This window comes from Gekko japonicus, unplaced genomic scaffold, assembly GCF_001447785.1.
Source record: "Gekko japonicus isolate JY-2015 unplaced genomic scaffold, Gekko_japonicus_V1.1 scaffold870, whole genome shotgun sequence".
Classification (NCBI taxonomy): Eukaryota; Metazoa; Chordata; class Lepidosauria; order Squamata; family Gekkonidae; genus Gekko; species Gekko japonicus.
The window spans coordinates 353,711-364,354 of record NW_015163627.1 but is presented as its reverse complement, the minus strand read 5'-3'; the positions used below and the strand labels follow the sequence as shown (position 1 = coordinate 364,354).

Sequence of the window (10,644 nt, the reverse complement as noted above, 5' to 3'; positions counted from 1 at the left end):
CTGACCTGCTGGTGAAACAAGCTCTCTTCTTTCTAATGACTCATCGGCTCCGGCGCACACACACATTCATTCACAGGCCAGCTGGGCTGAGAAAAAAAATTGTGAGGAATCATCTCACGGGGAAGGAGAAGGGGAGAGCGGAGAAATCAGGCTGCTGCAGTGTAACCAAACGGTACGAGATTGGGGGGTGAAAAACAGCACGGGTCCGATGCAGACACGCGCACGGCAGAATCTCGTGTATTAACGGAGCACCTCAGCTTCTGACGTGCCACCGCAGCAGTTCTGTAAACGTGGTTTTAAGGAGGTCGCTAATCCCTGTTTTCCGTCTCTTCCCGCCTCCCCTTTTGTAGGTTTGATCCAGATAGATTCAATGATGAAACTGCCATGAAAAATCTCTCTCTCTTGGGCTTTTCAGGGAGTCAGGAGTGCCCCGAGCTGAGGTGAGGAAACCAAAAAATGTGTCTTCGTTGTTATGGGCGGTGAGGGGGAGCTCGTTTCTCATGTTGTTAGAACTTCTCCGGGTTGTTCGAATTTGTCCAGAGGAAAATTTCCCTCAACAGAAAGGGAGATCGTTTTCACAGATTCTAGCCCCCCACCCCACCCCGGTTCTGGGGTCCCCAGTCCGCCTGGCCCCAGGAGCAGCATTTCAGGGGCCATTTTGGACTGTGGTGGGAAGGGAAGACTCGAAGCCCCACTCTGCTGACAGAAATCCCTTCAATCGATGGTGATTTCCCTCAGGCTCCGAATCATTGATGGTCACATGATCTTCACAACTAGACTTCCCACATTTACCTTGTCGCTTTTTTTGGTTCCCAGGTTTGCCTACATGGTAGCTACCGTACTGCTGAGTGTGGTGGTCAGGAAACTGCACCTGCATCCTGTGGAAGGGCAAGTTATAGACATCAAATATGAGCTCGTCACCTCACCCAAGGAGGAAGCGTGGATAACTGTGTCCAAGAGAAACTGAGGCGAAAAGGGAAACCCGTTCTCCCGAGAAGAGCCGTCTGGCCCCACTCCCTGCCTCCTGGCATCTTAGTCATTCTGAATCCACTGCAGCCATTTCCCCTCCTCCTTTGACAATAAGAGCAGGTTATCTTTTACTGTGAATGTACTCGGTAAAGATAGAATATGGTAGGCTAAAAAAACCTGTAGGCCGTCCATTCTGCCCCGTACTCCCATGCCTTCTGATTTGGAAGCCCTTACCTCTGTTCTCAAGTGGGAGTGGCCCGTTGTGGTAAAAGAACTCTGCACATGCACAAAGGAACTCTTTTTCTATATGAAGGATCTTTTTAATTGCTCAGGCGGACGCTTGGCTAGGAGGATGCATTTGAGGGCTAGATCCCAATGAGCTACGGCTTCAATCTAAGCCCTGACTTTGCTTACAAAAAATAATAAAAGGTTTCAAACTGTCCTTTTGCCAAGCTAGGGCAGAGGTATTAAGCACATTTTTCATTAATAAAGGTGTGAAACCCGGCAGCTCTCCCCTACCCTCTTTCTTACTCTGTCCTGTTGCCCAGCTGTGATGGAGAAAGTGAACGTTATTGGTTGTGGAATGAAACTGGATAAATCTATGGATGAACAGGTGCTTTCTAAAGCTCATATCTAATTACCAATAGAGACGTTCTACCTACCCTTTGGTGTTCGTAATCAGGCCTTTAATCCAGCCAGTATTAGGCACGGCTAAACCTTTTTGAAAACAACTGAGCAAATGTTGGTCTGCTTTCTGTTGGACTTTGCTGACTTCAACTGCAGTGAGAACACAGTGGGCCCAGAATGGCCGTGGGAATGGATTCTGGATGCAGATCTTATTCCGGATGTAATCAGTTGAGAATAATGTACCCTTAAAGAGAGAGGTGATTCTTTTTGTCTTGATCTGGAGTCCAGTGAAAGCCTGTTGGCAGTCCAAAATGGCAGTTTGGGGTCTTTTTGCTGTACCGCACAGAGAAGGATCACCCCAACTGCAAGGCCACTGCGATGTTTAGTTTCTAAACCATTTCTGAGGAAGATGAATTCAGAGTAGTAGTAGCCTTTACCTGTGACGTGCCAGGCGTTGATTTTATGTTTCCAATTAGTTTCAGATTAATTGATCCCCCCCCTCCCCCGAAAGCAATTCTCTCTTTTTTCTTTGTACTTTTTATTGTGTATTTTCTACTATGTAATTAGCTACAATAGAAAAAAGAGGCACTTAAAAACCACTTAGCAACATCAGTACACTGCTTTTGAGAAGCCAGCTACTCTAACTGGTTACTCGGGGAGTTTCACTTCCCTGGCATATCTTTCTAAGCATGGAGCTCAAAGGTGCTCTCTGGGTTGTTTTATAAAACTGTTGGTTAAGCTGCGTAGGCGTCTGCCGGGGAAAGAACATCTCTTCTCTCGGCCTGTGGCACTACCCTATTGTATGAGGCATGCTAATCTTCAGAAGCGTTCATCGGGGAATAGAGGCTGGTGCATGGAGGAAATCTCCTTTAGGGTTGGGAATTTGGACACAGCGGTCTTTCCAGCATTGCGATTTTACAAGATTTCCGGGGCCGATGCATTTGATTTTGATCAGAATCGGGGACGATAAAATTTGCCAAACGTCAGCACTGCATAGCTTGAGGTTGGTCTGGAATGAAAGGAGAACAGGAAGAAAACGCTGACATGGGAGATTTACCGCTGCTTGTTGCAAAGGCAGGCAGATGCTTTAACCCTCTAATCACCACAGAATCAACTTACCTTGTATCAAGCTTTAGGTAGTTATTCTCAGGGAAAGGCTGATGGGAATAATGGCACAAGGCAGTGGCGGTGGAGGAATACCACCTTTTGATTTGACCAAGGACGGAAAGAGAGTGCCGGAAATCTTGAGCAACAATGAGAAAGCTGCCTGTGGACTCAGCGGCTAATAGGAATTCAATTATTTTAATTTACTTGATCCTTGTCTCCTTTTGGTTTTCTATGTATCTATGTATCTTGTCTCTGTTACGTTATTTTCTTTTTTGGTTTTGGTTTGATGTAAATTGGTTGCTTAAGTTGATGGGACCCGACCTGGGTAGCCCGATCTCATCAGATCCTGGAAGCGCAACAATGAGAAAGCTGCCTGTGGACTCAGCGGCTAATAGGAATTCAATTATTTTAATTTACTTGATCCTTGTCTCCTTTTGGTTTTCTATGTATCTTGTCTCTATTACGTTATTTTCTTTTTTGGTTTTGGTTTGATGTAAATTGGTTGCTTAAGTTAGAATGACCTGACCTGGGTAGCCCGATCTCATCAGATCTTGGAAGCTAAGCAGGGTTAGCACTGGTAAGTATTTGGATGGGAGACCACCAAAGAAGTCCAGGGTTGCGATGCAGAAGCAAGCGATGGCAAACCACCTCTGATCATCTCTCACCTTGAAAAAACTGGGGTCATAAGTTAGCTGTGACTTGACGGCAAAAAAAAAACCTGTTTTGAGGGAGGTGCTTCAGGCCTAAGCTGACTCAGGGGCCTGTCACACCTGCTGAGGGCAATCTCTTTTGGTTGGTCACTGTATGATAAATTGTACATGATGATTATCCTGTCACTGTAGCTACTTAAGCTCGCTTCTGATAACCACGAGAGAAAGAGAGCCTCGCTTGCATGCCAGACATGCTGATTCAGATGGAAACAGAGCAGAACTGTTGTCTAGACTAAATGTCTCTATACAACTGGCAATTCTGGACTAAGGATCCGTGGAGTCCCCTGTCTCTAAAGTGATTTCAGAGCCTCTGCACGAGAGAAAGAGAGCCTCGCTCGCATGCCAGACATGCTGATTCAGATGAAAACAGAGCCGAACTGTTGTCTAAACTAAATGTCTCTAACTGGCAGTTCTGGACTAAGGATCCGTGGAGTCCTCTGTCTCTAAAGTGATTTCAGAGCCTCTGACGGGGTTAGGCGCTCTACTCCACGCCTCACGTCAACAAGCGGCTTGATTTGGTATGTGAAGTGGACGGAGAGGTTGCTAAGAAAAATGGAGTGATCTGCATGTGGTCCAAGATGGCCATCAAGGGTGGGCGTGGTTCAAAGAGGTTCTCATTGGGGGATTCTTATCCTGAAGAATTGCCCAGTCAAAATGGCTGTATTTCAGTCATATGTTCATTTTGACAGAGGTGGTTGTTTTCTGGGAATAACAGTCCCCTCATGACATGAACACCTTTTCAATGATGTAGAAGAAGAGTTGGTTTTTATACCCAAAGGAGTTTCCAGAGCTGCTTACAATCACCTTCCCTTCTTCTCCCCACAACAGATACCATGTGAGGCAGGTGGGGCTGAGAGAGCTCTGAGAGAACTGTGTCTGGCCCAAGGTCACCCAGCTGGCTTCATGTGAAGAAGTGGGAAATTAAACCCGGTTCTCCAGACTCTGCCACTCTTAACCACTATTGCCACCTGCCTTCCCAACAGTTCTGAATATCCAGTGTGCCAGCGAGCCAATTCTTAGTTGTTCACCAAAGCAACATTTCCTGACTACCACAACAAGACCAGTAACCTAGTCTGCCTTGAGGTACCCTGGCTTAGAAAGGTCACTATCTTACACTCTTAACCACTATTGCCAGCTGCCTTCCCAACAGTTCTGAATATCCAGTGTGCCAGCAAGCCGATTCTTAGCTGCAACATTTCCTGACTGTACCACAACAAGGCCAGTAACCTAGTCTGCCATGAGGTACCCTGGCTTAGAAAGGTCACTAAAAGCTCAACTTTGGTTTACTGCCTCGTGCCATCCCCACCTTTGGGGGGGGGGGTCTTCACACTTTCCCAACTAAGCCATATCATAGCTACAGCACAGCTTCAGGGGTAGAGGTGTTTCTGGGCTGTGAGGGGACCCAGTGCTTTGTCACTTTTGTGTTTTTGTGTAGACAATGGACAAGAAGGTAGCAGCATCAGTGAATACTATGGGGATGGGGTGTGGGGGGGCATATTTTTGGGCCTGCCCATGTAGATGCAGCCTATCTCTTCTGTATCTTGGAAGCTACACAAAGCTTAGTTGGTTCTTCTATTCTAACTACACCCTCGCTTCCTTCCTCTCCTTCCCCCTCTCTTGGCATAGAGGGAAATTAGTCTGCACAGCAGCAGACGGTCAGAAGAGACAAACTTCTCAACACCAGCTTTGGATTGAATTAATGGCCATTAAAATACAGCTGTCTCCTTATGCCACAAATCAAGTTTCTGTAAATTGACTTCTTGCTTTGATTTTTGTCACCAGGTTGCCAGGGGAGGAATTTTATTTTAATACTCCCAGCGCTCTTTTCTCCTTTCCTTTTTACAAATCTATTTTTAGTTGACGGATACATGACATTACTTAAAGCAGTTTTTATTTCCCTGTTTTATGTAAAACGCCTTCATCGGCAGTTGGCCGGGTGGGTGGGAGCGCTTGATTGATAAGATGAGCGTTATTGAGTTGCTTGAGGTGAAACAGGAGCTCTGCAGATCTCTGCTCCTCTCACACATTTCCATGGCAGGGTGCAAAAAAATAATTGGCCTTCAATTCTGTTTTAGTCTGGCCTTTCCAAATTGCTCTGTCATGGATCACAGTTCGTGACGGACCATAACAGCCTGGCCACCTGTGCTCTTTGGAGGCCTTTGGGTCCTTCTGGCATGTGAGAAATCAATAACAAAAACAACTCCTTATCGTAGGATATGAATAAGGTCTTGACTCTCAAACTCCTGCCCTTTAGAGTTCTGCCCCCTGAAGGGCATGCTTACAGTCCGGGTGACTTCTGTTCATTTGGGGGTCTGTCCTGTCTTGCTCTCAATCCGTAATCCAGTGCTACACAGCAAGGGGACGCTTATCTGTTGTCTTCCAAGACTGCATCCTTAGTATGCTGAAACTCTTAAAAAGAGGTGGGCACTCACCTGTATAATAACCTCTCTTCTGCGACTTCGAATGTGCAGAGGGGGCAGCGGGAGAAGAACGCCCAAGGAAGGATCGGCTTAAGGCACACAATTGCCCTAACAGCCAAATAGAGGATGGAGGCAATATTTCTATAGCAAGGTTCTCCAACAGGGCGCTCATGCGTGCTCCACACACACCAGCGCCCTTTCTGGTGTCCATCAAGTATTTTTGGAATGTGTGTGGGGCCAGGTAGGGGCTTTTGCCCAGCAAGGCTTTTGATTGGCTATTGGAGATTTGATTTTCCATGCTTCACTGTGTGACCGGAGCTAAGCGATGGCAGCCATTTTGTGTGAAATGTCAAAATTAGGGATGCCAGTCCCCAGGTGGGGGTGGGGGTCCCTCAGTTTTGGGGGCTCACCCTAGACACTGGCCAGCAGGGGGGAAGCCCCACCCCAACAGTCTTCCGTGGCCCCAGCAGGCACCGTGAGCTCCTGCCCCATGAGCCACAAATTCGTGGCTTGCGGGGCAGGCGCTCGCGCCACCCATTCTTTCCAAGCGGGGACCACTGTCTCCTGCCCTGCAAGCTGCAAATTCACAGCGTGGGGGTTGCCCGCTTTCCCCCCAACCATTTAAAGGTTTCCCTTTAAATGGGGGGAAACGGGGCGTGCGCACGTGGCACCGTGTCCCCAATGCAATGATGTTTCTCCATTATGTCATTGTGTCAGGGACGTCCCCACTCCTTCCCAGAATGCCCCCCAAATCCCCACACCAGGAAGAAGATGGGACCTGGCAACTCTAGGCAAAATCCACCTGCAAACAGTCGCTGAAGTGGATTGAAACTGCATTATTCAGCATGTGTGAAAGCACAAAGAGTACAGAAGCCGATCTTTTGAGGTTTTAAAGGCCCTTCTTGACTAACCCTTTGGCTGCCCCTATCATCCCTTCACCTATTGTGAGATTCAGTTCTCTTTAAAGGATTGTTATACCTATGAATTCCCAGATATTTGGGGGATGAATGCAGTTTACGGCCAGTGTGGGCTACAAAGAAGAGTTTAGAAGTGGAACTAAGAAAGCTACGTCCGACTCGCCCATGAAGCTAAATAGGTCATGGGGTAAGTTACTCCTACTTCACTGGAGAGCAGCTGGAAAGATAAAACTTTCAGCTTGGTTTCCCTTTAAATGGGGGGAAACGGGGGGCGTGCGCATGTGGCACTGCGTCCCCGATGCGATGATGTCTCTCAGTTATGTCATTGTGTCGGGGACGTCCCCACTCCTTCCCGGAATGCCCCCCAAATCCCCGCACTGGGAAGAAGATGGGACCTGGCAACTCTAGGCAAAATCCACCTGCAAACAGTCGCTGAAGTGGATTGAAACTGCATTATTTAGCATGTGTGAAAGCACAAATATTACAGAATCCAATCTTTTGAGGTTTTAAAGGCCCCTCTTAACTAACCCTTTGGCTGCCCCTATAATCCCTTCACCTATTGTGAGATTCAATTCTATTAAAGGATTGTTATACCTATGAATTCCCAGATATTTGGGGGATGAATGCAGTTTACGGCCAGTGTGGCCTACAAAGAAGAGTTTAGAAGTGGAGCTAAGAAAGCTACATCCGCCTCGCCCATGAAGCTAAAAAGGTCATGGGGTAAGTTACTCCTACCTCACTGGTGAGCAGCTGGAAAGATAAAACTTTCAGCTCCATGTGGGGGACAATTTCAACTCCACCTCAGACTGAGGTAGATGAGGGTTGCGGGCCGACCACGCCAAGATTGCCTGCCTTGCTCCAGTTCTTTTAACAGCAAATCTGCAAGCAAAGCTTTCCACAGCATAGGCATAAAAATTGCCATTTGCTAATGACTGCAGATTCAGGTGTAAGTAAAGACCCCGCGGCAGAGGCCGTCAGAGATAGTCAGGCAAGCTACAGATAAGCTTTGAAAGGTCACCCAGGTGAATCTTGCAAATTAAGAGCTCAGTGGGAAAGGTGCTCTTCGCGTTTGCGCAGGTGTTCGGATTCTAGAAGCCTACAGCAATATGCCAGAAGCTGGGAGGAAGGGGAAAGGAGCAAATGCAAAATCTCTCTCCCGATGCTGTGACTCTAATTTATGATGGCAGGGCTTGGAGTGTTTGCAGAATTTACGACTGAGAGTTTGCTTAGCAATGTAAGCATCCATTTTTCACAATTGAATAGCGGCCAGGGTGCCGGGCGTTCTTTATTATTTTTAAATGATGTGTCAAACCAAGAAGTCAATAACATTCTTAAGAAATCCCATGCCAAAAAAAAATTGGTATACCTCATTTATTTTCTGCAATATCTTTTTTTTAAACAGACTTTTAAAAAAAGAAATCATCAACGGCATAACTGAAATGCAGTGCTGTATAAATCTTTGGGTGGCAAGAAAAGAAAGGGTCTGATAATGGCTTGGGGTCATGAATGGAGAAAGCTGGGGTTAAAAACTTATACAAATGAACTTTGGAATAAATATTCTACCAGCAACTCACTCGCCACTCTTCCTCGCTTTCCGCCCTGCCTCCTTCTCTCTGAAATATGGAGGAAATAATGCGGATCTTCTTTTACAGATTTCAGGGAGGGGCTGTGGCTCACTGGCAGAGCATCTGCTTGGCGGGTAAGAACATCCCAGATTCAATCCTTGGCATCTCTAGTTGAAAGGATCAGGTAGGAGGCGATGTGAAAGACCTCAGCCCGAGACTCTGAAGAGCTCCCGCCAGTGTGAGTGGACAATACTGATTTTAATGGACCAAGGGTCTGATTCAGTTTAAGGCAGCTTCATGTGTTTTTGTAAGCGTTACTGAGATAATATATATTAAGTACATTGCCCATTCTTAAAATGTCATATAAATAGTCCATGGTGGTAATAATAATATCGCTGTGGCATTACATGCATTGTTTTTAAGCCTATGCTGCAATTGATGATGCAGACACAAGTGCAATTGGGGGGCGTGGCGTCTGTATCCACACCATAATAATCCTCACCAGTGTTCCCTCTAAGCTGAGTTAGTGTGAGCTAGCTCACAGTTTTTTAGCCTCTGGCTCACACCTTTTTTGTCTTAACTCAGGAAGGATGGCTCCAGAGCAAACTAATTTATGCGGTAGCCAAATTACTTGCTCACAACTTTAATGCCAGGAGCTCACCAAGTAGAGTTTTTGCTCACAAGACTCCGCAGCTTAGAGGGAGCATCTTCACTGCAGTGGGTGGCTGCATGTTGTTGGGGGGGGTTGTATTTGGGAGGGGGTTGTGTGTGCCTTGTGTCTGCGCCTGGAAGTCATGTTGACCTCTGGTGACTGACCCCTACTGGGGGCCTGGAGGATATTCAGAGAGGTGGCTGAATGAAGCCTGCCTCTATCCTCCCAATGTGGTATTCCAAGGAAGTCTCCCCATCCAAGTACTTACCAGAGTCGACCCTGCTTAGCATCCGAGATCTGACGAGGTCAGGCTTGCCTGGCCTATCCAGGTTAGGGCGGTGGCTGCATGTTTTTTTTAAATTTTTAATTTTTTTTTTTTGGCTTTTTATTAAAACCCATAATAAGGAAAAAGGGGTAAGGGAAAAATAAAGAAAAATACAATACAAGGGGCACTTTTTACAAATAACAAGGACAATCCTTAATAAGGGAATACATGATATAATAAAACTCAGTAACACTGTGCACATAGTATTCTACTATTTTCACATAGTATTTTTTCATTATTCCTTATCTAAAAAGTTATTTAAGAGACACATAAATTATTGTTAATTTTGTGTATAGTTTTAGGAGGACAACCTTACAGTTTGTAATAATGAGAAAAAAGATAATATTCTATATACTAATTGATGCTTATATAGTAACTATTTAAATAGATATCTATATAAAAAGAATTAATTATAATAAGCATAAAAAGCTCTCCAATTGTCCTCAAATTCATTTATTGGTCTCTTATTTATAGATTTTTTAAATAGAATTTTTTATTGCTTTTCACTATAAACTACAAATCTACACACTACAAATTCAGAGTAGCGAGGGACAGTAATTATCTATCTTGCGCTTTGGGTGTTTCCCTAAATGTTCATGTTTACACTATACCATTTAATTTCTAAGTAATAAGTATTCAAATAGAAAGAACAAAAATGTATTAATTTGAGCATTGCGTATGGGCAATAATATCAATTCTTTAAATTCTGACATAGAAAAATCTCAGCTCTTCATTTGGATGTCTTCTTGTTGAAAGCCTAATCACTCTTTATGAGAGATAATTAGCTTATTAATATCTGGGTTCCTGTCTTTGTATACGAAGGGTGCCGCTGTGCCTATGACACTTTGATAAAAAGACAAAAGACTCAGGTTTAAAGTATCAATTCTTTACTGAACTATAATCATTCAGACAGGGAATAATAATAAAACCACACATACATTCAAGTACTAAGAAAATCAGACAGAATAGTTACAGCACAATTAGGAAATGTTGTTTCTTGTAGCATATATTTACCTCAGATGAATCCTTTACGCTCCTAAAGCTTCCAGTAAAAGGGGCAGGAACAAGTAGAAATAGAAATAAGTGAAAAGAGAAGAAAACACGTGGCTCAAGACCAGCTGGAGACACGGAGAGCTTAGCCCTAGCTGCAGACTAGAACTAAAATAAAGTTGGAAGTAAGAGAAGAAGGCTGGCTAGTAGTTCCGTGTTCCCTGTTTTAAGCTTTCTTCAGAAGGGAGGGGAGCAACTTCTCCTCATTATCATAGAGTCCTCCCCAACATGTCCGTGATTGGCTATATGTCAATTTTAACTAATATTTATTAACTAATAGGTGGTGCTTAGAGAGAAGCTCC

General features: G+C 44.9%; 1 protein-coding gene across 1 annotated transcript in view; it reads left to right on the top strand.

Moving 5' to 3' along the window:
* LOC107107247 (cytochrome P450 20A1) overlaps window positions 1-1,474 on the top strand; it is a 37,941-nt gene extending 36,467 nt beyond the window's left edge. Inside the window, exons 12-13 of the mRNA XM_015407511.1 lie at window positions 351-440; window positions 817-1,474. Coding sequence (XP_015262997.1) covers window positions 351-440; window positions 817-967 — 241 coding nt within the window. The 3' untranslated portion in view covers window positions 968-1,474. The remainder of the gene's footprint in view (window positions 1-350; window positions 441-816) is intronic.
* The last annotated feature ends 9,170 nt before the right edge of the window (window positions 1,475-10,644 follow it).